Genomic DNA, 27,236 nt, shown 5'->3' with positions numbered 1-27,236 from the left:
GAACTGAGAAAGATAGAAAAAGAAGCAACTAAAGTTGATCAAGGGCTGGAGCATTTTCCCCCTTGGGAGAAAAATAATAGAGCACTTGGGTCTTTTAAAAAGAAAAGATAATTTGGATCCCGGGGAATGGTTCGCGAATTGGGGTGGAGGAGGAGAACAGAGAGAGACTTTCCTCATTCATATTACAGTGGACCCTCCGGATATGAATTAAATTAGTTCCGGGGGTCAATCCGCAACCCGAAAAGTCCGTAGGCAGGGGCACTGATTCTAGTTCCAGAGCGGTACGTAACTAGAGGGTCCACTGTATTAGAATTTGGGGCTAGAGTTCCACACAGCTTCTAGTTAAACTGTGGAACTTTCTGACATAAGAGACAGTGATTTCTTAGGTGGCTTTAAAAAAAGGATTTGGTAGAAAGCAGATATGTCAGTGGTAGGACTGTGCAAAGCATTCATCAGTTTGGAGAAGCCCCGCCCCCACCCCTTTGGCATTTGGGCGGCTCGTTTGGCAGTTGAAAGTACAACAGTCCAGGTATTTCTCCCTCTGCTGCAGTGAGGGGCGGGAGGGTTTGGCAGGTGCAAGTGACCTCGTTCCATCTGGTTCTGTCAAGGATCAGGCACAGGCCGGCTGGGGCACCACCAGTTGCTTCCCCCTCCATTAAGCAAACACTTTTTTCTTTCTGTGCAGCGGAAAGGAAGCCTCCCTTGTTTAATATGAACGCAATGAGTGCCTTATATCACATAGCGCAGAATGAATCCCCTACACTCCAGTCCAATGAATGGTGAGTGAATGGCCGAAGGAGGAGAGGTTGCAACACGTTTTGGGGTCAGTTTTCTGGGTTTTCGGATCAACGTACCTAAATGGGTTTATAAGTGAGCACTTTGGTGATTTATTTATTTGAGCAAATATGAAATTTGTTAGATCCATCACAGCAATGCTTGCATGAGAGCAGCATTTGCCATGTCAAATTGTAATGGTGGGCGGTTGCCTCTCCTGTGTGTCCAGTTTCCACAGTGGCTTCTGGTTTCTTGGTTGCTGTGTTTACTCTGATGATCCTGCGTAAGTGATGTGTTGACATGGGCGAAAAAGGCTGCTGCGCTCTTGACTAAACAATAGTTTAAAACTTCTGTTTTCCCTTACCCTTTATAGGTCTGATTATTTTCGAAACTTTGTAGATTCTTGCCTCCAGAAAATCCCCCAAGACAGGCCTACATCGGAGGAGCTCCTGAAGGTTAGCTGGACTTCCTTTATTCTTCATCTGTCAGCAACCCCCCTTCCCCCCAATATTAGAATCGCACATGTCGGCTACCCATTCAGTCTTGTCTTTCTATGTTTTCCACGTACCATTTTTTCCCAAAGCCTAGCAGAACCTGGCTATTTTGTGACCTGATGGTCAGCACTCTGAGCCTTGTAAGTTAACCTTTCAACATCCCTCCATCCCTCCTCTTAGCAAACTTGTCAGGCCTCTCATTCTTGGGGCTTCCCATCTTCATATGTTGATACCAGTACACGGCCTCCTTACACCTTTGAGTTGTGTGAAAACCTATTTGTGCTGGTCCCAGGGGGAGGTTACCGTGGGATGAGGTCCAGGACCTGAGTCGAGGGTCGGCAGACAGTCCTCCACGGGCGAAGCGGGGTCCAGGGCGAGGAGCAGGGCAAGGACAGGAACTCTCGAGGAACAGGACAGGGTGCTGGCTGAAACAGCTCTTCAGCGACGTTGCTCCTGCAACCTGGGACCGGGCTGACTCGCCTTTATCTTCTCTGAGGCCAGGGGCGGTCCCAGCCCCCAGGAGACCCGCCTCTCCTGGCTTTAAGGCGAGCACTCCTCCTGGGAGAAACCAGTTTGCCTCTCTGCCCTGAGCCTCTGCAGCTCAGGAGAGGCTGGAGGGTTAATGGACCCAGGAGAAGACTCACCTTCCCCTGACAGGGCTGGGAGAGGCGCACCTGTAGGCACTGTGTCTTCAATCACCTCCGGAGCCAGAGAGGATTCACCTGGTGCCTGCTCCTGAGGATCCGGCACAGGTGCAGGTGCTTCAGATCCAAGGCCCTGCCCCAGTTCAGCCGGCCCTGGAGGCGGGGACTCCTGTGCAGGCTGGGGTTCCTCCGGTTCAGCCTCTGAATCGGATTCCCAGGCCATCACACTATTACGTGTTAGTTAACAAACGATCCACCTTTTCCCTCTTCATCTATTTACATCACGTGTGTGTTTCTTTTATATGTAGTCCTCCCACCACCACACATGCGTGCAAGCAGGCTTCCCATCTTACTTCTCCCATGTTTTTCCTTCCCCTGACACAGATTGTGTACAAGTCGCCTGCTGCTTTGAAAAGGCCATTCTGTTTCTCCTTCCCATCTTCCCTGTAGATCTAATTTCATTTGCTCTGCTGACAGACAGCAGCAAGTACCAGTAAACCGGGGCGGGGGGTGTTGTTGTTCACTATTGATGGAAGTTCTTCTTCACTGCAAAGATGCTTTCTCTATTTACATTTATTTTTAAGCAAAGCCCATGGAGCTGCCTTATCCTGAAGCTGCTCCAACTGGCAGTGGCTTACCTGGATCCGTGGTCTCTGCCATCAGCTGCTCCCTGAGGTTCTTTTTTCTTTATGGACTGACCCAGGGCAATATTGCGGTTCCAGACATCCTAAGTCATAGAATCATGGCTAGAGTTTCTGATGGTGGTGAGCTTTTATCTAAACAGGGAGTAAACATACTGGAGCTCAAGTGTTGGGTCTCTCTGCCTGGGACCCTCCAGTTGAGCAGTTCTGCATGCAGCTTCCCACAGGCCTTTGCCAGGCCAAGGGATTCCCTGGGCTTCAGATTGATGCCCATCTCTGCAGTCGGCACCTACATCTTTTCCCAGTCCAGGAGAACACTTTGCCTGTAGCTGCTGTGGTTTGTGGGCAGAGCCTGAGGTCATATGGCACTGACACTCCCCTGCCCGCTTGTGTCTTCTGCTGCAGCACGTGTTTGTCCTCCGGGAGCGCCCTGAGACAGTGTTAATAGACCTGATCCAGAGAACAAAGGATGCAGTCAGAGAACTGGACAATCTTCAGTATCGCAAGATGAAGAAACTCCTCTTCCAGGAGGCGCACAACGGTCCCGCGGTGGAAACCCAGGAGGAAGAGGAGGTAGAAGCAGAGGCTGGGCTTGGGGGGTGGGGAGGAATTATTCACCAGCCTTTTACTCATCGCTGCGTGGTGCTTGCTTCTGGCATCGCCGCCACGGTCCTCTTTCCCAGCAGCCCATTCATATCTCCATCTGAGCTTAACCTGCGTCTTGAGATATGTCCACCTGTCAGGGCTGCCCTCTGCAGATTCGGCGAGTGGCTTGCCCTGCCCCCCTGAAAACAGGGTTGTGAATTTCAACTGCTGTCAAGCCACGGCCTTCCCTTCCATCATGCAACAAGGCTTTCCTCCTCCTGCAGTTTGGCGAGCACAGCCTTCACCCAGCTTGGAGCTCTCTGGGTGTTTTCAACCACAGCTTCCATCAGCCCCAGGCAGCACAGTGCTGGAGCCCAAGGGACTTGTAATCCCAGACACTTGGAGGGCACCAGGTTGGGTGAAGATTGCCTGAAATAGCCGCTTGTTTGCAAGAGTCGTGTTTTAAAATTGTAGCAGAACATTCCTTTCTGGTAACTTTTGGAAAGAGAGCATTGCTGAATCCAAGCCTGTTGGATTCTCATCTGTGGCAACAAGCAGTGTTTGTGTGTGTGTGTGTGTGTGTGTGTGTGTGTTTGCAACTGTAAGTATTATACAACTTTTCCACATGATTTTTTTCTTTGGTATTTAACAAGGTCTGAATTATCCTTTAGATTTCTTTTCCTATAAGATCAAGATCAAGAACTGAGCATTCTGTATGAGGACAGCCAAGCAAGGAAATTTGAACCCATTTCTTAACCCTGATGCTCTTGTCCACAAACACCTGCCTAGTTTGTGAAACTGGCTAATGTCCGGCAGACCCAAATGACATCCCCCCCCCCCCAAGGCTCAAGGTCTTTCCTTGGCTACCTGTAAAGCTGAACATTCAGCAGGGAAGAGATCTAAGTGCTGCCGCCTCGCTGGCAACGATTCCCATGTTACAGCTGCAGTGGGTTGCCCTGCTAACAACCCTCTGTGATGTTCTCCCCTCTCCCTTTCAGGAGCAAGACCACGGCATGGGCCGGACGGGAACAGTGAACAGTGTCGGGAGCAACCAGTCCATCCCCAGCATGTCCATTAGTGCCAGTAGCCAAAGCAGTAGTGTTAATAGTCTTCCAGATGCCTCGGACGACAGGAGCGAGCTGGACATGATGGAGGGTGACCACACGGTGATGTCCAACAGCTCCGTCATCCACTTGAAGCCGGTAATTCATATGGCAGCCCGGAGAGGGCATGATCTGTGTCTCTTCCCATGGCCCACCTGGAGCCAAAAGGGTCAAGAGGTTCCTTTTTAAATCAGTCAGCCCCACTGATGTTTCTTCTCCTCCTCCTCCTCCTCCCAAGGAGGAAGAAAACTACAGGGAGGATCCGGACCCCCGATCGAGAGCATCGGAACCCCAAGTGTCTCCACCCCAAGTGTCTCGCCACAGATCCCACTACCGCAACCGAGAGCACTTTGCTACTATACGCACAGCGTCGCTGGTAGGTTCAACTCTCTTTGTGGAGCGTGTTAGGTCCTTGGCTAGGTGTCATCTTGGGGCTTTTCAGGGTTTTTAATTATTATTTGTAATGCCTGCTCTGAGTTACATTAGATTCAACTCATAACAGCCGTACTTCAGTGGCCAGCTTAGCAAAAGCAAGGGGCAAAGCAAATTTCGGGGGGGGGGTGTTAGTAGAAACCTTTCCATTACGTTTAATGGGCAGCTGTATCAGACTCCTTATCCTGCAAGAAAGCCGTGTAACATGAACACAATGATAATTTTTAAACTTGAGAAAAATGCTGTTTTGCTTGGTTTTTTAATATATTTTTTTTTTGGGGGGGGGTTGCAAGAGGAGATCTGCTTCTCTAACACGTTGCTTTTCTAGATGCTTGCTATTCCCCATAACAATTCCTTCAGCTGACATAGGAAGGAAAGAGGGAAGTAGAAAGCTGCCTTATACAGAGTCAAACCATTGGTCCACCTAGCTCAGTACTGTTCACACTGACTGGCAGCAGCTCTCCAGGGTTTCAAATAAAAGGTATTTCCCAGCCCTACCTGGAGATGCCAGGGACGGAGCGGGTGCCTTCTGCAGACTAAATAGGGGCTCCACTGCTGAGCTATGTATCTTCCCCTAAAAATACAAGAAGATTCTAGTCCTCATAGTTATGAGTTAAGGGCTGGTTTAATAGGAACCTAGGAATATGCCTAATACTGAATCAGACTGTTGGTCTATCCATCTCAGTACCATCTACACAGAGTGGCAACATCTCTCCAGGATTTCATACCTGGGAGATGCGGTCTGGCATCAAACCTGAGACTTCTTCGCATGCCAAGGATGTGTTTCAATACTGAGCTGTGCAGCCCATAGGCCTGCGCTCACGTGCCTTGGGGAACATCTCCTCCTCCTCCTCAGAGTCGCTGTGGTCTGTTTCCCCGCCCTCCCTGCAGGTGACGAGGCAGATGCAGGAGCATGAGCAAGACTCAGAGCTCCGGGAGCAGATGTCCGGCTACAAGCGGATGCGGCGGCAGCACCAGAAACAGCTGATGGCTCTGGAGAACAAGCTGAAGGCCGAGATGGATGAGCACCGCCTACGGCTGGACAAGGACCTGGAGACCCAGCGCAACAACTTTGCGGCCGAGATGGAGAAGCTCATCAAGAAGCACCAGGCGGCAATGGAGAAGGAGGTAGGGGGCAGCTGCTTCCGCACAGCTTCTCCGGTAAGGGTTGGGCAACACAGACCCGCCATAAGATAAAGCCTAACGTGGCCTTTGCTCGTCCTGGTGCCCTCCAAATGTTTTTCTTTCTTTGTTTTATGTCATAAAGTTTATACACCTCTTGATTGTTAAATGAAAAACCTTCAAGGAGGTTTACCCCAGAAAATATATATTGTTGATCATTTTACTGCTTTAAGACTTTCAGAAAGTTAAAATGACAGTAGACTAAAATCAGATTAAAACTCACACCAGCTTTCTAAACATCTGCGTAGGAATGTTTTTCGTAGGCCCTGAAAAGAGGACAGTGAAGGTGCCTGCCTGATATCAATAGGCAAGGAGTTCTGAAGTGTGGGTGAGGACACACTAAAAGATTTGAGTTCTTACAAATGCAGAATGGGAATTATGTGCACCTGTACCATTATATGGGGTAAGGCAATCTCATAGGTGAGCTGGTCCCAAGTTGTTAAGGGCTTTCTATACTAATAGCAGCACCTTGAACTTGGCCCAGGAGCCAAAGGGCTGGTGGGCCCTGGGCTGGCAGAGGTTGGCTTAATGCGTTCTCTGCTCGTGTCCAGAGTGTCTGTGTGTGAGTAGGCAGGCCTGTGTTACCGTTTCTGCATTTCAAGCATATCTGACGATGCAGACACTGTTGCCCTTGGCTGCCCCCTGAGCCACTTACCGCTCTCTCCTGGGCCTTTTCTCCTGGGTAGGCGAAAATCATGGCCAATGAAGAGAAGAAGTTTCAGCAGCACATTCAAGCCCAGCAGAAGAAAGAGCTGAACAGCTTCCTGGAATCCCAGAAAAGAGAGTATAAACTGCGCAAGGAGCAGCTCAAAGAGGTAAAGCTCATCTCTTAGAAAGCGGGGGGGGGGGGGGGAGAGACTGATGGCAGCAAAAGAGCATTCATCTAGTCACTGGTCTGATTGGCAGTTAGAAAAAGTTTGCCTTTTTGTACAATTAAGACAATTATTCAAGACGCTTGTGATCACTAGCACTTATGCTTAGCAGGGCCTTTTGAAATAGTGGTGGCAGCTGTTGATTTATTTATTACCTGCCCTTCACCTTAAGGTCCCAGGCCAGGTTACAGCATTAAAAACAACATTAAAAACAACTTGCAACCTTAAAAATAAAAAACATGCACCTCAACTGTCAAAAGCCAGGATGGAAAAGGGTGCTTGTCCTGTTTTATCGAGGTTTGACTCTTGCATTGTCCTAAAACCCATTTTTTTAAAACCCTTCTCTTTTCTGGGACAATGTCACTGCTGGCATTCCTATAATATTGTACCTGGTCTAGCTCAGCCACTCATGCAGAAATTTGCCTATTACAGGCTGTGCCTGTGGAATGGAAGGCCTGTCCTCCAGCAATGATTCCTCTGTTCCCATAAATGTTTTTATCCTGAGTGTCCACGATGGCAGGGAGCCCTCCGTTGGCAGAATGTCCCCTTCTTGCTGCTGCTCTGTTCCGTTGAACCGCGTGTGCCCTGATCTCTGCACTCCTTGCAATACCAAAGGATGCAGATAGAGAGGAGCCTTCTCTCCCCTTCTCCTCTCCTCCCATCTTCCCACAAGCCAAGCTAACTCATTTTATTCATTCATTTCATTTGTATGCCGCTTTTCCACAGAGCAGTTTATGACAAAACAGGAATGCATTTCAAAACAAAAACAATGTCATAATAATATAGCAAAGCAACACAATAGCAAATATGTTGTTGTTGAGTCGTTTAGTTGTGTCCAACTCTTCATGACCCCCTGGACCAGAGCACGCCAGGCACTCCTGTCTTCCACTGCCTCCCGCAGTCTGGTTATAGCAAATATAATACCAAAACAAACCTTCAGTACTACAAATATAACAAGATTCCTTAAGCAACATCCACCAACCAATAGCAAAACCAAGGGAGCTTCACAGTTTCACCTTGGGAATGGGAAACAGCCCCTCCCATTGCGTTGCTCACAGTCCTCCTGCAGCAGATTATTCTTCTAGAGCTTCCAAGGGCAGCAGGTGGGGCAGCAGGCAGCTCCCCTCCCGTGACGTTGAGCCCTGCTGCCCCCTGTGACGGGAGACCACCCGCTCTTCTTTCTTCCAGGAGCTGAATGAGAACCAGAGCACCCCCAAGAAGGAGAAGCAGGAGTGGCTGTCCAAGCAGAAGGAGAACATCCAGCACTTCCAGGCGGAGGAGGAGGCCAACCTGCTCCGGCGGCAGCGGCAGTACTTGGAGCTGGAGTGCCGCCGCTTCAAACGGCGGATGCTGCTGGGGCGCCACAACCTGGAGCAGGACCTTGTCCGGGAGGTGCGTAGGAGGGCCCATCACCCATCTAGCCCAGCATCCTTTTCTCACAGTGGCCAAATAGGTACCCAAAGGGAAACCAGCAAAGAAGACCCAAGTACAAGAGTGCTCTCCCATCCTGTGGTTTCAAGCAGCTGGTGTTCAGAAGCATTGCTGCTGCTGCCTCTGCGTAGCCACCTGGCCCTAGTAGCCATCAATAGCCCTCTCCTCCTCCTCCATGAATTTGCGTAAACCTCTTTTAAAGCCACCCAAGTTGGTGGCCATCACTGCTTCCTGCAGGACTGAGTTATATAATAATAATAATAATTTATTATTTATACCCCGCCCATCTGGCTGGGTTTCCCCCGCCACTCTGGGCGGCTTCCAAAAGAATATTAAAATACTATAATACATCAAACATTAAAAGCTTCTCTAAAGAGGGCTGCCTTCAGATGTCTTCTAAAAGCCTGGTAGTTGTTGTTCTCTTTGACATCTGGTGGGAGGGCGTTCCACAGGGCGGGCGCCACTACCAAGAAGGCCCTCTGCCTGGTTCCCTGTAACTTGGCTTCTCGCAGTGAGGGAACCGCCAGAAGGCCCTCGGTGCTGGACCTCAGTGTCCGGGTAGAACGATGGAGGTGGAGACGCTATTCCGCAGTTTAGCTATCCACTGTGTGAAGAAGGACTTTAAATTTCCTGAGTCCTCCATCTTTATACACTGCTTGATTGTAAAAAAACAAAACAAAACAGATAAAATAATAGCATTATCATAACCAGCAAGAATAATTTATTTTTTTGAAAAGTTAATAAATTAAAAACAGGTTAAACCATGCAACAGCGTTCTAGATATCTGGATAGGCTTGTCTAAATAAGAATGTTTTTAGAAGTCACCAAAAATACGATGAAGGCACCTGCCTGATAACAACAGTCAGGGAGTTCCAAAGTGTGGGTGCTGCCACACTAAAATACCAAGTTCTTACATATGCAGATAGGGTGTTGCACCTGTAACAGTGCTGGATCTGCTGAAGGGGTTGAGAGAGCATATATGGGGTATGGTGATCCTGAAGGTTTGACTTGACCTCTGTCCAAAGAGTTCAGGGCTCTGTACAGCAATAATCAAAACAACCAGCCCAACTGCAGATCAGGGTTGGAGGAAAACTGTGAAAGGATAGGTAAACTTAAGAATGCAAGCAATGGCCATTACAGATTGAGCAGCGAGATTGGTGGTTGAGTAAAATAGCCACGTTTTAGGATGGGCAGAAGCAAGCCACATTTCAGAAGTACTCTCTCAGATCACAAGTCATAATTGTTCAGATTTATAAAGCTCTTCATAGCCAACAGCCATTGATTCAGTGTGAAGTGAGATAAAATGGGATAAGGTACTTTAAAAAACAAGATGAAGAACAATAGATAGGGATGGTGGTTTGTAGCTCAGATACCCTTTTTCCCAAAAGGGTGATTGGGCATTCATGGGAGTTGAGTCTGTTGGCAGCTTTTGCTGCGGTAGTATAATGGAATACCCATGCGCAGAGGCCATCTATCTCTGGCCGCGAGGGGACAGCTATCCCCTTCCTGCCCTCCCCTAGCAGCACCCTTTGCCTCAGGCTCTCTGACCCAGCCAGGAAAATGCTTGCCTGGTCCTGATGTCCCCTCTCCTCGCTTCCCCCCAATGACTCCCCCCCTCCTTCTCCTTGCGTCTCAGGAGCTGAACAAGCGCCAGACGCAGAAGGACCTGGAGCATGCCATGCTGCTGCGCCAGCACGAGTCCATGCAGGAGCTGGAGTTCCGGCACCTCAACACCATCCAGAAGATGCGCTGCGAGCTCATTCGGCTCCAGCACCAGACAGAGCTCACCAACCAGCTGGAGTATAACAAGCGGCGGGAGAGGGAGCTGCGGCGCAAGCATGTCATGGAGGTGCGGCAGCAGCCCAAGAGCCTCAAGGTGAGCTGGTTCAGGGGGTGGAGGTGGGCAGCCCTCTTCCCATTGTGTATTGCGGGGAGGCACTGCCCAGGACTTGTGGCATTCGGCCCCTATTGAGCCCCTGGGAAGACATGTTTGTTTCCTCAAGCGTTTAGTCTGCAGCCTGAAGGGCTGTTCCAGCAGCCCCTTACTTGCTGCCTTCTGGTGTCATCTCCCCCTTGGGTTTAGAAACCTCTGGGGCTGTGTGATCCCAGGCTGCCTTCTGGGGCTCATCTCCTTTGCACAGCAAGCTGCCTTACAGCAAGCCCAGCTCATTGGCCCATCTATCTCAGTACTGTGTACAGTGGCTTTCCAAGGTTTCAGGCAAGGAATCTTCCCTAGCCCAGCCTGAAGATGCTGTCAAGGAGTGAAGCTGATTCTCTACCACTGGGCTGCAGCCCTTCCCCCAGCTCCTCCTTTCCCGGCTGAGGCAGAACCCAAAACTTGCCCCTGGCGCTTTGCCTACCCCAGAAGATAGATGAGTGAGAAAGCCTCAAGCCAATTGTTCAGCCAGGAGTGCCAAGGGAAGGAAGAGTTGCGTTGGCCACCCAAAGGAGGCCCAAGGCTCCAGCCCTCTTGCTGACTTGCTTCTCAGGAACACGGAACTGGGTGAGGCACATGGGCCACGCATATCTCCCTCTGGCTTGGGCAACTGACCAGAGGCAGCTCTCTGCACCTTGGTGACCCAGATCCTGTGCCAAGGAAAGCCCAGCTTGGTGACCTGTATAAATTATGCAAGTGGAGCGCATTTCAAATTTCCTCCTATTTACATAATCCCGTTTTATCTAGATGGTGTTGGGCAGGGAGGGCTCTGTTGCCTGCCTTCCCCTTTGGCCTCTGGCAATCTGACCCAGCTTCCTCTCTGTCCCCCAAGCCCTGAAAAATATATGTGCTGCTACCAACAAGGTGACGGGCTCTTCAGGCCAGAAACTACTGTGTGGCAGCAGAGGGCTGGCAGGCTGGGCCTCACTTTCATGGTGTTCTGTGTGGCCACGGTTGAATGTTTTAAGTGGGCCATAGCTCAGTGGCAGAGCACCTACTTTGTATGCAGAAGGTCCCAGGTTCAGTCACTGACCGTGTCTGCAGGTGTGGTTGGGAGAAAGCACCCCCTGCCTGAGACCCTGGAGGGCTTCTGCCAGTCAGTGTCGACAGTACTGAGCCAGATGGACCCAGTGGTCGTCCTCGGAATTAGACAGCTCATCATGTTTCTGTGTGCATCACTTTTACGTTCTATTCCATATCTCCCCCTCTCATCTATGGTAAGGCTGCAGTAAGGTCTAAACTACCCTTAACTGACTCAGTATACTGTGTGAGTGCATAAGGCAGCAGGTCCCTGCTTCTCCAGGGAAGTCTGGCATAGCTTTCCCAGTAAAGCAGTGTCTGAGTTTGGGTTTGTCCTCAGAGCCTGTTTCAAGTGGGGCACTTCTCAGAGCATGCTCAGTGTTCTTGTCCCAGGGTGTGGAAAAGCCACCAGCAGGCCTTTCGTGGAGGGGGATGTGCCATTGGTGGTGTTGTTGGGGCTTCCAGGCTGGAGATGGCTGTGCAGCTCAAAGCCCGTTAGAAACCCCTTGACATGGCAGGCCTGTCCTCTGAGAAGGTTGACGCAGAACCGTTGTTCTCCTCCCCTCCAGTCTAAAGAGCTCCAGATCAAGAAGCAGTTCCAGGATACGTGCAAGATCCAGACCCGGCAGTACAAGGCCCTGCGGAACCACCTGCTGGAGACCACCCCCAAGAGTGAGCACAAGGCTGTCTTGAAGAGGCTCAAGGAGGAGCAGACCCGAAAGCTGGCCATCCTCGCAGAGCAGTACGACCACAGCATCAACGAGATGCTCTCCACGCAGGCTGTGAGTTCCCCCATGGAGCCCTCTCCTTCCTGGCAGCGGTGCGGGGGGTGGGGGCTGTTCAGTCCCATAACTGACATAGAATCATGAAATAGTAGAGTAGAAAAGGGACCCTGAGGGTCATCTAGTCCAACTCCCTGCAATGCAGGAATATGCAGCTGTCCCTTACGAGGATCGAACCTGCAACCTTGGCACGATCAGCACCTCATGTATCCAACTGAGGTATCCAGGGTGACCAGACATGGTGTTGGTGGAGCATTGCTGAGCCTTGGCCACAGCCAGGGGCTGCCTCTGTAGATTCCCTGGGAAATATTTTATTTATTTAAGCTATTTATAAACCGCTTAATTGCAGAATTAAGCCGTTCTTTTTTGTAAGCCATTTTGAGGGTTTTTTCTCTTTCGTTTTACAATGAAGCAGTGTATAGATTTTATGAAATAGAAGCATTCATTCATTTAAGGGGTTTGCATAAAAATTAAGAAGCAGAAGGTCATCAAGGTCAATTAACATTCATCCTAAATATGGAGTACTTCCTTTCAGTATCTGCTGAAACAGAAAAGTCTTTGTCAGGTACCTGAAGTTTCACTGGGGAGGGGAGGGGACGAATGTCTAATCTCAGCTGGGAGGGAGTTCCATAGAATCCAGCCCATAATAATGAATGCACGCCTTCTGGTGGATAGAAGCCTTGCATCTGAGTCATGAAGAACTGCTAACAGACTCCCCTGAAGATCTCTGTGACCATCAGGCAGGGATAGAAGGAATTCTGTCCTTATACTAATGTATCCTGGACCTAAGTTGTTCAGAGCCTTGTACATTAATGCAGGAATCTTGAAGCTGGCTTGGGAACATATGGGCAGTCATTGCAGGCTTTTGAACACCAGAGTGAGGAGCCCTTTCCACCTCCCTCTTCCCTTCTTAGCAAGCCTCACAACCAGCTTCCCTCTCCCTCCGGGAGCCCTCTTCCACAGCTCAGTTTGTTTGCTTTTGTCTTGCAGCTGCGATTGGACGAGGCGCAGGAAGCAGAGTGCCAGGTCTTGAAGATGCAGCTGCAGCAGGAACTGGAGCTGCTCAATGCCTATCAGAGCAAGATCAAGATGCAGGCAGAGGCTCAGCACGACCGGGAGCTGCACGAGCTGGAGCAGCGGGTGTCCCTGCGCAGGGCCCTCCTTGAGCAGAAGGTAGGAGGGCAGGCAGCCTGGACGTTGGCACGTTAAATTAGGACAAGGGCACAGACACAGTATTTTTTCCACACGAAATTCTTCAGAATCTGTCATTTTGCTTGACATGCGGAAGAAGCCATCCAAGGTATTGGGGTCTAGTTCACACGTAAGACTAAACTCTGGGACAGCTTGTGGTTAACTCATGGTTTGTTAAGCAGGCCATGGCTTTGTGCTGAGTTTGAAGCAGGCAATAGACAGCAGATCTGTGGGGTACAAGGAAGTGGCCATGGGTACCCCAGTCCTGTGGCCCAGCTAAGTTGGTGATGGTAATAATAATAAAAATAATATCTATTTGCCACCTTTTCTCAAAAGAGCTCACAGCCATTGAAGTAGGTTAGGCCAAGAGATAGTGACCAGCCCCCAAGCTCTGTCCGCATTTGAACCCTAGTCTCTCCCATGTCCTAGTGCAGGACTCACACCTCTACTCCACCACGGTCTCTCTGCTGTGCAGCATCCTGCACTTCACCTGCCGCACCAAAGACACAATAATATTGTTAGAAAAAGAGGCATTGTAGGAATGGCAATGTCCCTCACGCCTACAGTGTCGTTGGTGACCCAGTCGCCCCACAGCAGTCGCTTTCACTGACAACACCCACACATGCCCCATGCTGTTGAGGGTTAATGGCTGCACGGGAGGTCGGATTTAACCTCCATGCCTCCGTCTCTACCCCTCTTCTCCCTTCACCCACCTGTCATTAACAGTGGTGTCGTAGCTAAAGTGGCTGAAGTTACGGTGCTGCAAACTTTACTCTGCTGCCGTATCTTGGCATTTAAGGTCAGCATAGGGAATTTGGTGGCAGTACAACTGGAGGTTAGGTTTCAGTTTTACGCTGTTCCAATCTTTCTCCCTGTGCAGAGTTACTAGCCTGTTTTGTGCATTTGTGAGTGGGTGGTGGTTGCCTTGCAAGAGGCAAGTGGTGGAGAGAAAGGATTACGGATCCTCTCTGGGTACCCCACTTGCCCACTCTTGGAAGCAGCCCTCCACCTCTCTTCAGTTTTTGTGCAAAAGTTGTTTTCTTTTAGTGCAAGTACAGGGAAGCTTTTGGCTTCAGTTGTTGTTGAGCCACAGCTCTCACCAGCCCCAGGAAGCGCTGCCAAGGGCCGGACAGGACTGATGGCAGCTGCAGTCCAACAGCATCTGCAGGTCCAGAGGTTCCCCCATCTCCTGTTTTATGGAACCAGGCAGCCTCTGCTGCCACCTGCTGGTCCCCTCCAGTGTAGCAATAGGTCAGGCATCCCCAAACTCAGCCCTCCAGCTGTTTTAGAACTACAACTCCCATCATCCCTAGCTAACAGGACCAGTGGTCAGAGATGATGGGAATTGTAGTCCCAAAACAGCTGGAGGGCCTAGTTTGGGGGTGCCTGCTATAGGTGTGTGTCTCCGTAAACTCAGTCCAATTCCCGTGGGTGTGAATGAAATTCCTGAAAATCGTGATACAGTCAGAGACAGAATGCATTACAATGAAAACCAGCTCCCTTTCTGCATATAAAAGGAGCTCTGTGGTTCCCTTCCATTACAAAACCTGAAATTAGGCCATGTCTCTAGAAACTGTCCCTCTCAGGGCCCAGAGACAACTCCAGTTTTTGGAAAAAGTCATATTTGGATTAAGAGTGTGGCTGTCCTGTGACTTGACTCTTGACTTCACAACTTTTGACCCCTTTAACTCAAGCGGCTTCAGAGTGAAGTGGTGATTTATTAGTTCATTGAGGTGCATGCTGGTGCTTACCTTTTATTTTATATTACTTCATTTATGTCCCACCTTTCCCCCTAAGGAGCTCAAGGTGTGGCCTACATGATTCTCCTCCTCCTCCTCCTCCTTTAATCCCCACTACAACCCTGCAAGGTAGGTTAGGCTGAGAGGTAGTCACTGGCCCAAGGTCACCTAGTGAGCAAAATGACTGAGCAGAGATGTGCTTTATTTTCCGATGCAGTCAAGGCCTTTGGGTCGCGTCTGTAAAGAATCATAGAAGAGTTGGAAGGGACCACAAGGATGATCTAGTCCAACCCACTGCAATGGCGAGGAAGGCCGCTTGCCCCCCGCCAACAAGACTCTGTGCCCTCAGAGATGTGAGGGCTCTTAGTTGCTCCTCCACAGTGAGTCACCCCCAAGACAGCCCCGGGGAGTGAGCAGGGGTCTTCACGCAATACACCCTAATTTGTCTGGATTGTGTGGATGTTGGGCAGAAAACCTAGGCTGGCAGCTGGTGAGCTCTCCCCTCATGGCTTGTTTTGTGGCTTAATAATAATAATAATAATAATAATAATAATAATAATAATAATAATAATAAATTTTATTTATATCCTGCCCTCCCCAGCCGAAGCCGGGCTCAGGGCGGCTAACAACAATCAAATAATCAATCAATCAAATAATCAAACATTCTAAAAACATTTCAATTATAAAAATTAATTACAATCAAATTGATGGCAACCGTTAAGCAAAATTCTGTGCAGGTTGCCAGAGGAGGGAGTCAGGCTGCGCCCTAACCAAAGGCCTGGTGGAACAACTCTGTCTTGCAGGCTCTGCGGAAAGATGTCAGGTCCCGCAGGGCCCTAGTCTCTTGTGACAGAGCGTTCCACCAGATTGGAGCCGCAGCCGAGAAGGCCCTGGCTCTAGTTGAGGCCAGCCTAACCTCTCTGTGGCCTGGGACCTTCAGGATGTTTTTATTTGCAGACCGTAGGTTCCTCTGTGGAGCATATCAGGAGAGGCGGTCCTGTAGGTACGAGGGTCCTAGGCCGTATAGGGCTTTAAAGGTTAAAACCAGCACCTTAAACCTGATCCTGTACTCCACCGGGAGCCAGTGCAGCTGGTATAGTACCGGATGAATGTGATCTTGCAGCGAAGACCCCATAAGGAGTCTCGCCGCGGCATTCTGCACCTGCTGGAGTTTCTGGGTCAGTCTCAAGGGCAGCCCCACGTAGAGCGAGTTACAATAATCCAGTCTGGAGGTGACCGTCGTGTGGATCACAGTGGCTAGGTCAGGACGAGAGAGATAAGGAGCCAACTGCTTAGCTTGGCGGAGATGAAAAAATGCCGCCTTTGTTATAGCTGTAATTTGCGCCTCCATAGAGAGGGAGGTATCAAAGATTACACCCAAACTCTTAACAGACGGTGCTAGCACTAATTGCACCCCCACAAGAGATGGGATTTGCCCCCTCAATCCCATATCATCCCTTCCCAGCCAGAGGACTTCTGTCTTCGAAGGATTGAACTTCAACCGGCTCCCACGTAACCATCCAGCCACAGCTTCCAGACATCTGGTCAGTGTATCTGGGGCCGAGTCAGGATGGCCATCCATCAACAGATAGAGTTGGGTGTCATCGGCATACTGATGGCAACCCAGCCCAAAACTCTGGACAAGCTGGGCGAGGGGGCACATAAAGATGTTGAAAAGCATCAGGAAGAGTATCGCACCCTGAGGCACTCCACACACCAAGGAGTGGCGCGATGAGAATTCCCCACCTAAATCCTGTTCGCCAGGCGGCAGGTTCTGATTGCCCAACTTCTCTGCCTATTGTGGGGTGGAAGCAGCCACACCCTAATCCATTGCCAGAGTCTGTTAATAACTAACGTGTGCCATGATTGATGAGGGCAGGTGAAGCGCCAGTTCTCGCAGGCCGAGGCCAACCGGTCGCAGTGTTTGTTAGGATTGTGGTTTGTGGTGCTGGGGAACGGCAGCACCTGTTTTGCATCAGCACGAGGGTTGCATCAGCACCGCTTTTTTCACCGCCTTCTAAAAGTCGCTGCAGGGCACCTGCTCAGTATTTGCTGTTCCGATCTAACCCCGCCCCCCCATCTTCCCCCACCCCCACCCAATTCTGTCCTGCCCAGATCGAGGAGGAGATGCTGGCCTTGCAGAACGAGCGCACGGAGCGGATCCGAAGCCTGCTGGAGCGCCAGGCCCGGGAGATTGAGGCGTTTGACTCGGAGAGCATGCGGCTGGGCTTCAGCAACATGGTCCTCTCGAACCTCTCCCCAGAGGCGTTCAGCCACAGCTACCCGGGAGCTTCCAGCTGGTCCCACAACCCTTCTGGGGGCGCAGGGCCCCACTGGGGTCACCCCATGGGTGGTCCGCCGCAGGCGTGGGGCCACCCAATGCAAGGCGGCCCCCAGCCCTGGGGTCACCCCTCTGGGCCCATGCAGGGAGTCCCCCGGGGGAGCTCGCTGGGGGTCCGCAACAGCCCCCAGGCTCTGAGGCGGACGTCCTCCGGGGGACGGACGGAGCCAGGCATGAGCAGGAGCACGAGCGTCACGTCGCAAATATCCAATGGGTCACACATGTCTTATACATAATAGCTTCGAGAGGTCTGTCCCTGAGGGTGGCAAGTCCACTGGAGCTGTCTGCCAACAGAAGCTGCCAAGGGGCAACCCCACCCCCCTCCCCGGGAGCCCAGACCTGGGCAGCACGGACTCCGGGTGCCGACTGGCAAGCGTGTTCATTTCGGGCAGCATTTAATGTTTTGGGTTTACTAATTGGGATGTCATAGTATTTGGCTGCAGAGTCTCTCTTAGCTTCTTTAAGAAAAAGGAAAGATTATTTTAAAGAAAGCAGTTTGGAGTCTGGGAGAGAGGTGCTGCTTTTTCAGTGGCAAGGGGTCAGGGGAGGCCATTCTCTCTTAACAGAACGAAGGAAGGAAGGAAGGAAAGGTCTCCCCTAGCCCAAGCTCCTGGTGAATTAGGCACATTGGGAGGGCAAACCCCGTGGGTTCTTGCTTTGCTCTCTCTGTATTTAAATGCCCCTCACCTCTCCCTGCTTCATTGGGGGCCAGTCTCTTGCTACAAAGGGACTTGGCGGGGAGGTGTACCACTAAAGAGAGGAGGTCCAGGAGGGCAAGGGGAACCGCGCCTGCTGATAGAAGCTGGGGGGGGGGGAGAAAGGGGGCAAGCAGACAGCTCTGGACACCCCACCCCCCCGCTGGCGCATGCTGTCTCCCCGTTGCACTAAGGTGAAGCCGCTCACTTGGAGCACACCTGATCGCTTGGACAGAACTGCACTAGTCAAATGCACCTGCTAGAAACCTGTTTGCAGTTCAGCCCAACAGGCTGTGTTGTGTGTGTGTGTGTGTGTGTGTGTGTGTGTGTGTGTGTGTGTGTGTGTATGGTTGTGTGGTTGCTGGAGGGGGAAGAGGCAAGGCCAGGGAGGGTCTGCTGTTTTCTAGCTTAATACTGTGACATCTCACGTTAGTCAAGCATCAGAACAATTCGCGAGGCGCCCGGGATCGTACCCCACTCCCCTGCCTGCCTGCTCTGCTCTTCAGAAACTTCTATATATTAAAAAAAAAAAAAAGACTTTCAGCCAGCCAGTCCAAATTTCCAGAGGTATTGTGTTTGATGCCATAAGTTTCAGACATGCCATTTAGGGCAGCCAAGGAGATCTCGCTCCTTTCTGACACTACATATTTTATTTTATTTTTTGCCAGATTTTTTTGGGGGGGAGGGGGGGCTAACCTTGGGCTTGCCACAGTTTTTTCCTCGTTTACATGTAAAGCTGTAGCCAACGTGTTTCCGAGTGTGTTTTAGTTGCCATGGGGGGGGGTTGCCTCTCTTGCCCTGCTGCTGACCAGCCTGTTAAGCTGCCTCCATTGATGTTTTACGCTACATGCGACCCGTCCTTCGCATGAGTTCTGGAGAGGTGGGGGACCCCCCCTGCACCGTTTTTAAAGCCATTTGCAACTGCTTTTGGTGACCTTTTGCCCAGAGGCTCTGCTTCCAAAGAGTCACTGTGCATGCTCACACACAGATGTAGATTTCTGGGGCTGGCGGCTGGAGAACAAGGTTTTTGGGAGAGCTAGACACGCCCCTCTCCTTTTGCGCTCAGGATCTTTGGGACCTCAGTTGCCAAGGCAGCAAAAGAGGTACTGTGACTTGCGTCAACCCAGGGGCTAAGCAGAGAGCAGCTTGGCCCGAGGTTACGAGAAAAGGAAAAGAAAGAGATTCTCCTCACTACAGGAGCTGCTTCCCTCGGCTGTTCGTTGTAAAAAAATTTTTAAAAAATTCCCTTGCACATTTAAGCAAATGAAACACTAGCTAACTAACTCTAGAATTTTTTATTTTGCCTTTTAACACATCTTATAGGGCTCAGAATTGCAAGGTTTCTTCCGAATGTGTTTGGTGTCCAACGCGACATCTTTGTATAGAAAAATACTCTAATGTCTTTCACACTGCAGCTCAGTTCTTTTTTTTTATCAGTGTGACTTCTTTTTTTTTTAAAAAAAATCTTAGCTAAATTAAAAAACAACCACTCCAGATCCTTAATCTCTCTCTCTCTCTCTCTCTCTCTCTCTCTCTCTCTCTCTCTCTCTCTCTTTCTCTTTCTTTCTCCCTCCCTCTCCCCTCCCTCTCCCTCCAGATCTTTGGTTGATCATAGCACTGGGAACAAGCAGGAGGCCACTAAGCCAAATCAGCCCCTTCCAAGGGGGGTGGAAATGGGTGGGGAGAATCTTGACTTGGGCACCATTGTCCTAGCATATTAGTGACTCTCTTGAAAGGGTCGCAGTGGGCAAACCCCCTTTTGCCCATGTGTTCTGTGTATCTCGCGTGAAAAAGATCTCAGTAGTACTCAGATCCTTCCAGCGAAACGTAACTTCACAGAGAGGAGAACTCTCATGCCTCTTCTCTTTCCATTTGACATGAAATTTGAACTAGTTAACTTATTTTTAAAAGGGGGGGGGGAGAGAAGAACATTGTCATTTAACTCCAAGAGGCCCTTCCATCTTGGAGCCCTGGAATGGGTCTCCGTTTCTAGGCAGTACCACATCAGTAACATGGTGCTAATATTGAATGTTTTTCTCTGGGTGGGGGCAAAGGGGGGAACGCCTCTCGTTCCCAAGCATGTCCACAAACGCACAGGCCAAGGAGCAATGATATGAGCCAGCCTTGGCCAAGCTGGGACCCTCTGCCTGCTTCAGACTACAAATCCCATCAGCTGATGGGAGTTGTAGTCCGAAGCCGCTGGAGAGCCCCAGTTTGGTGGGGGCTGAATTATGAGCGGTACTTGAGAACCCCTCCCTGTCGCTTCATTCATTCATTTTTTGCTTGCATTGATGATGAAATTTTGGGCAGGCTCCACATTGGGAGGAGGTGGGCGTGTTCTTTCCTAAAATAATCTTGTTTGTGTGATGCAAAACAAGGCCTGACTGCTGCCTCCTTCACCCCCTCCCCTTCCATGCTGCCCCATTTCAACATTAGCGCTTAACAAAAAAAAGAAGAAGAGAGAATTGTGGTCTTGTAACCAGGTCGTTTTTCTCTTCCCGCCCCTCCCCCCCCCCAATGTATATCTCATCACGTGCCAGACCCTGGACTTATTCAAGGAATTAATATTTTAATTAAAATAGTTTGCAAAAATTGCATCAGATCCATTGGTCTAAATGTTTTGTGTGTGTGCATAGTTGCAGGTGTGTGTGTGTGTGGGCTGAGAGGGCCTGAGCAAGCCAGAAATCCCCACCGGGGGAAGCCAATTGCAATTTTAATTCCATCCGGATGCAGGTTCTATTTCCTGTTTTTTTGATGGGTCAATAAGAAAGCCAGATTTTAAATTTGTGCTTTTCTTCCCTGAGGTGCACCTGCTCCCTGAAATGATTCTCAAACCGGATAGATGTTTGAGAATCCCTCAACCTTCCAGCAGTGTTCTTCAGCCTTGGGTCCCCAGATGATCAGGGCTGATGGGAGTTGTAGTCCAACAACTTCAGGGGACCCAACTTGGAAGAGTGCTGTGTGGTCTACTTGCATCCCTCCCCTCTCCAAAAAAAGCTTGTTAGCATCGTTTGTTCATTTCATATTTATCCCTTGAAGCTGCCTTCTGGTGTTCCCCTCCCATTTATTTATTTTTAGCTGAGGAATCTGTGGCCCTCTAGACATTTATGCACTACAGCTCTTGCCACGGTCCCTGTCCATTAGCCCTGCTGGCTGATGAGTAACGTCTGAGAGAGACAACAGGCTCCCCTCCCCTGACTTGGGGTCTCTTCATCTTTTTCCTGGTGGCCTTACTCAGCCTTCACCACAATGTCCTGGCATCAGCGGTGGAATCTGCAAAGCAGCCTTGAGGCCGCCTGGCACCCTTCAAGAGCTTTGGGCAGGGCTGGTGGGAGTTGTAGTTTGGAACACCTGGAGAGCAAAAAGACTGTTGTAAGGGAACAAGTCCAAACTGCAACTGCCTTGAGCAACAGGAGCCGTAGGAGCAATTTCTGGTGGGAGCCTACCTTCTCTTTGGATCTTTGAAGCAGCTTCCCTCCTCCCTGGTCTCTATACATGTTTTGAGAAAATAAAATCCAAACCATAGCAGAGTTGGAAGGGGACCCAGCGAGTCTTCTAGTCCAGCCCTCCACTGTGCTCATCTCCAACTTCCTAGCTTTCTGTTTTGAGGGTGGCAGAGCCAGAGCAGTCTGGCATCTTGTGACATCTGTTTAAAAAAGCCACAACCCCCCCAAAACCTACAGGTCTTATAAATTTCTTTTTTAACACACTGGAGGCTCCTGTGGTCAAGGGACTTGAAGAGATGGTTCCTTTCCAGGAGTTTGAAAGCAGACTCAGAATGACACCTCTAGGTGTGTGTTTGATGTGGCTGATTTATTTCTATTTTCTTTCCTCTATTCACATTAGCTGCGCAACCGCAGGCCCTCTGATCCTAACAGCCTTCATCCTGTGCTAGGAAGGGCAATGCCGCCTCCATGGATCACAACCCCTCGCCTTCTAAAATGCACAGATGTCTATTTTTATAGAAAAATGCTCACAAGCACATCCCATTTTATAAACACCGGCTCTCAGTTCTGTAGTTACATGCTCTGTATAGAGCGATGAACTCTCCTCTTTGGCACTGAGACATTAAAAGGTGTTGTTTTCGAGGTTCTGCTGTCCGCTGTCATGAACCAGGCTTTGAGGGGCATCCTTTAGTCTACATGAGGTTGATTTGGTGGGTGAGGGGGAAAGACCCCCGTCTCACCTTATAGATCACCAAGAGAGTGTCCACTTAGCTTTTCTGGAAACTGGCTGGTTTGGATTCTTGTAAGCCAATGTGGAGAGAAGGAAGAGATCTAGATGCTGGTCTTCCGACTGGTGGGTTAGGAGCCACTACTGGGTTGTGGCCTGATCCAAGGTGGGTCAGAACAGGAGTACTACTACCATCCAAAGATACGGTAAAAAAAAGAGAGAAATGGGTCCCCAAATGCATGTTTGGGTTAAAAGTGGGTCTTAGGTCTGAAAAGGTTGAATGTGTGAGGTCTAGGTCATGTTTGGATAGAGACCCATCGGTCTGATTTCTAGACTTCTGCAGCCAGTGCAAAGTTTGTGTGTAAGAGCTAGCAAGTACCCAGATGATGCTAACTTCTGAATTGATAGGTCATTCCTCTCTAGCAGAGAGGTATTGAGAGGGCACCTGTGGTGGTTCTGGTGGTGTTGGACTCCCAACAGCCAGAAGGGTCTGTGGGCAAGGAAGATGGGAGCCCCAACGACATTGGGGGGGCAGCTTTCCCATCCCTGCAATGGGGCACAAATGAAACACTGCCTTAAAAAGTCCCTGGAGGTAGATTGTCCCACATACAGAAGCAAGGGTAGCTGTTTTGAGTTCCCTATCTTTCTGGTAGTCATGCTTCAGATAAATTGGAAAGTTACCTGATCTGGTTGGAAGCTGAGCTGTGGCCTCCTGCCCTTCAAACCCCATAACCCATCCTTTCAAAAAGACCTGGCCCTGGTCTTCTTAAAACATCCTTTGGGTCCTTGGAGGAGACTTCATCGTAGCTCAGGGAGGACATATCTGAACCAGCGGCAGGAATCTCTGAGCCAGGATTGCTGTTGATTCTTCCCAATCAATATTCCTTCTAAGCTTGACTGCCTCATGGTGTTTGAGTCTGGCTTACTCTCGCCAAGCAAGGATCGTTTTCTGGTTTCCGATACCGGTTGTGTAACAAATGGAACATCTGCCCCTTTCAGGAAAAACCCTCCCAGCTATTGTTGGGAGCCCTCTCCCAAAATCTTAGGTAAACACCTGCTCCCAGAGGGTGAAAGGGCCGTGTCAGCAAATGAGGCTTGCATGAACAAGCGAGGTGTTTGATCTGCAAGCTTGAGTGCCTCTTAGCAATCAGTCCCTTCCCTAATCGCTGCTGCCATTCCAGGCTAGGTTCCTAGTGGAGGATGGGATGGAATACGTGGACCACCCTTCTGTAGCCAAAACCTAGTCGTTTTAACACATTTTTAACTTCCTTTAAGCAATTTTTAAACATTTAAGCCTTTTTTAACCCAAACTTCCATGTTGACCTCTTTCCCCACCCCCCAGCCAAATACAGCCTGGTCTTAATGAGGACCGGTCTCCTGGCATCAGGAAGCAATGCAAACATTAAAAGAGGATTTTTCTTCACCACTAACCCCTCATCCCTCCTCCTGCCCTCTGGTGCTTAGTATCCCTGGCAACTCATTTAGTGGGAAAGGAAATGTGTTCGCTTACCTGTAAAGAACAATCATAGCGAATTGACCTGAGTGAGGGGAGCATAAACTGTATGCGCTTACCTTTGAATTCTGGAAATTTTCCTCTCCCCTCCTTCCATCTTTTTTTCGGTACAAAAATGTTTAAATTGGTTTTTCCCAAACTTGGACCTTCAGCTGTTTTTGGACTACGATTCACATCATCCCTGACCACTGGTTCAGCTAGCTAGGGATGGTGGGAGTTGGGTCTCCAGCTGTTTTTTAGACTACAAGTTTGGGAAACACTGGTTTCAATAGATTTCATAAGGCGACTGGATCCAAACTTAACATTATGTGGGCTTGAGGAAGCTTAGGGTTGTATCCAGCTGAGTTTACTCAAGACTACTCAGTTGAAATTAATGGACCAAACTTGGTCCTGTTCATTGATTTCAGTGGGGCAACTCTTGAGTAGGGCTAACATTGGATACAACCCTTTGTGTCTGATTCCCAAAGTTTGGGGTCGCTGGATTCTTTATTGTCGGCCTTTTTTAAACAAATATCCTTTTAGCTGTGCCATTTTTATTTTTTATTTTTTTACAAGGTGTGGGAGACACTTGCCCTTGGATTTGAGAGAGGACAAAGTCCCAAAACCCAGCACTTTAGGGAAAGCAGTGGATTGGATGAAGCCCCGTTTTCTTGCTGTTTAAGCCCAGAATGGCAGATTTCTATGGCAACTGCTGGCTCAGCAGAAAGGCTGAAAAGACTAAAGCTAATGAACTGAAACTTCCAAACTCTGATTTGCTTTTGCTTTTAAAATAAAACGGGGGAGAATCCTGGCTCGAAAGGCAGCGATAGGTAGACTCTTGACCTGTCTGCAAGTTGACCTTCCCCTCCTTCCAACCATTTTCTGTTTGTGTGAGGAGATGCGAGGAGCTCTTACCTGAGCACCCTCAACTTTCCTGTGAATGATTGTGGTGCTGAGGCCTGTTGGCCTCTGCCTGTCAGGTTTGCTTGGGAGTAAAAACGTGAGTTCTCTTGGCACCTGGGGTCTGACACTGACTCAGAGAAAGAAAATAATGTGGCCAGCTGGACCCTCTGATAGAGAATGTGGGATCTAGGAGGAGGTGGTTTTTTCAGGAGCGATGGGGAATTGAGCATATCACCTGTAAAGATGTGACTGTATTATGGCAGAAGCTGTGTTCCTGCATACACACAGTCCATTGAAAGCACGTCGCTCCCCCAAAAAATCTTGGGAACTGTAGTTTTGGAAGGGTACTGGGAACTAGTGCTGGGCAGGGTGAACAAAAGTTCCCCGAATTATTTGGGGGAATGTAGGCTCTGTGTGTTGGGCAGGGGAGAGAATTGTTCCCTGGATACAACTGGCTCTGTGTTGGTGCGTGGGGCTGAGCTGACCCCCAGGCCTTGAGAAAGCAGTGACTTTGGTATCTAGCAAATGCGATCGCTACGAAAATGTGTGCCCCTTCGTTTTTCCAGCTTAGAGAGTAGGCTTGATGCAGACGGTGTGTTGTTGTTTTTTTACGTACCTCCACACACAAAGAAGCTACGTTGGCTTGAAATGGGCGTAAAAACGCTAAAAGGTTTCTGTTCTTAAAATAATGGACACATCTATTGCTTCTGCCTGCCTTCTTCCATAAAACTGGCTCAGGAGGTGGCCCTGTCCATCGACTTCCTCCTCCTCCTCTTCCTCAGGCTCAGTTTCCCCCTTGTCAAATTCAGCAGCAGGGAGGAGTTGGACAGAACTAATTGGCCCTGCCTGTCTTTGGCTCTAGCGCCCCCTGCTGTTGGGCTCCCTGCCTTCCGACCTACCAGTATCAATGGGCACTAGCCATCACTTCGGATGGGAGATTAGTGCCAAGGAGGAAATGACTGCGTCAAGTGTAGTTTCTTTCAACCGCCCGGCTCCTCTCCACATTAATCGGACAGGTGGGCAACTCTGCCCGTCGTCCTCTTAAGGCCTCCGAGGTGAGAGCATGAGTTGTGAATAGTGTAGATTTGACATTTAGAAGAAAACAACACCAACCTGAAAGCTTGCTTGTATCGTGGAGATTATTTTAAAACAAAAAGCGAAACTTGATTTCTAATGAACTATTAACACAACTTTGATGTAAGTTTTATCCCACTTGGGGTTCAAAAAAAGCATCTTGAATGTATAATCTTCCTCTTCCTCCTCCTGACTTGTAAGCCGTAAGAATGGCTTATTCTGCCAGTGGGGTGTTCTATTTATTAATTTGTATAATTAATTTCCTTCCTCCTCTTGTGTTTATGGCTTTTTAGTCTGGGTCTGAAGTTAGGGTCTCCCTGTCCCTGCCTAACCCTCTCCCCATTTAAATAAAATCCCATTTTGTACATTACAATTATGACATTTTCAATATTTTTCAACGCAATCCTCCTGTCTTGTTTTTATTTCATCATTCCCAGTTTGAACCTTACTCTGCAAGCTATCTGGTCATTATCTCTGACCATTGGCTCTCCTACCCCCCTAAATAGACCAGCTGAAAGGAAGAAGGAACCGAGCAAACCCGGGTAGCAGATTTGCAAATTGAAAAGAAGATGCCCACTTGTAGTTGTGGATAACTTTGGGTTGGTAGAATGGGTTCGGCAGCAAAACATTAAAAGGATCCCTCGGTTTTGGGAGAGAGAACTGATGGGTGCGTGGGGGGGGGGGAGAGATCTGCAGGGGACGTCCTGGGGATGTTTTGAGCATTGAAAGCAATCTTAGAATTGCAGAGTTGGAAGGGACCCCAAGAATCATCCAATCCCCTGCAATGCGAAGTGGGGATGATGTGGCTTATCAACCTGCTAGGGGCTGATGGGAATTGTAGCGCAAAAAATAAATAAATCTGGAAAAGAACCTGGTTGGCAAAAGATGGTGCCCAGGCCCATAGTAGGTTTTTATTTTTTAACATATGAGTCCACACCTTCCACCCAGATTCCTTAAACACATTGGGGCAATCCCTCTCCAGAGCAGCCTGTCTTTTGGGGTGCAGAGAAGAGCCAGAGGAACCGTTTTTAAACAGTGTCAGCCTGAGCTCATCCTTTGACCAAACCTCCTCCATATTGTCATGGTTTCACAAAAGATCGAGGTGCGTTCGTTGGGCAGGACAGCTGAGTTGTAAGCTTCACAGCTTCATTATTTTGGTTTGGGGGATTTTGTTTTTTAAAAAGCTTTATCCGTAGCAAGCCAGTTGCACGCAAGTCTAAACAAGGACCAGGTTGTCCCCCAGCCGCTTAAGGCGGAGGCTTTGCCGGGCACTGACCTTTGAGACCCAGCTAGAGGTGTGCATTTTCGCCGGCGGGCAAAGCGAGCCTCTCTCCTCGCTCTCTCTTGTACAATACTTCTCGTCAGTATTCCGGTCTTTTCTTCTGGTTCAGGCGTACACGATAGCTCATATAACCTGTATTAATTGTATAGATTGTGCATTTACAGCTGTTACCAACCAAGTTGTTTTGGGCGCGGTTGGGGGAGGGGGAGGGAAATCAAGAGAACAAAAAGAGGTGATATGTAATATTTTGTTTGTAAGTATCCTTTGTATCATAGCAAAGGAAATGTTTAAAAAAAAAAGAGCTGTAATAAAGTAATTTTAGTAGATGGCGTCTCTGCTTCGTTTGTTAACAGGTCAGTAATGCAATGCAGGAATCACAGTCCTCTGGTCAGCTGCTGCAATGCCCATCTCTGTCTACCCTCTCTCTTAAAACAGGGGTGGGGAATCTTT

General features: G+C 49.3%; 1 protein-coding gene across 1 annotated transcript in view; it reads left to right on the top strand.

Moving 5' to 3' along the window:
• TAOK1 (TAO kinase 1) overlaps window positions 1-27,110 on the top strand; it is a 64,855-nt gene extending 37,745 nt beyond the window's left edge. The window contains exons 9-20 of the mRNA XM_083479815.1: window positions 686-779; window positions 1,148-1,229; window positions 2,959-3,126; window positions 4,137-4,340; window positions 4,480-4,617; window positions 5,565-5,801; window positions 6,542-6,670; window positions 7,916-8,119; window positions 9,795-10,034; window positions 11,684-11,896; window positions 12,887-13,069; window positions 16,942-27,110. Coding sequence (XP_083335941.1) covers window positions 686-779; window positions 1,148-1,229; window positions 2,959-3,126; window positions 4,137-4,340; window positions 4,480-4,617; window positions 5,565-5,801; window positions 6,542-6,670; window positions 7,916-8,119; window positions 9,795-10,034; window positions 11,684-11,896; window positions 12,887-13,069; window positions 16,942-17,403 — 2,354 coding nt within the window. The 3' untranslated portion in view covers window positions 17,404-27,110. The remainder of the gene's footprint in view (window positions 1-685; window positions 780-1,147; window positions 1,230-2,958; window positions 3,127-4,136; window positions 4,341-4,479; window positions 4,618-5,564; window positions 5,802-6,541; window positions 6,671-7,915; window positions 8,120-9,794; window positions 10,035-11,683; window positions 11,897-12,886; window positions 13,070-16,941) is intronic.
• Window positions 27,111-27,236: the final 126 nt, after the last annotated feature.

This window comes from Podarcis liolepis (assembly GCF_965112155.1).
Source record: "Podarcis liolepis genome assembly, chromosome: 16".
Classification (NCBI taxonomy): domain Eukaryota; kingdom Metazoa; phylum Chordata; class Lepidosauria; order Squamata; family Lacertidae; genus Podarcis; species Podarcis liolepis.
This window is presented reverse-complemented; position numbering and strand designations above follow the sequence as displayed.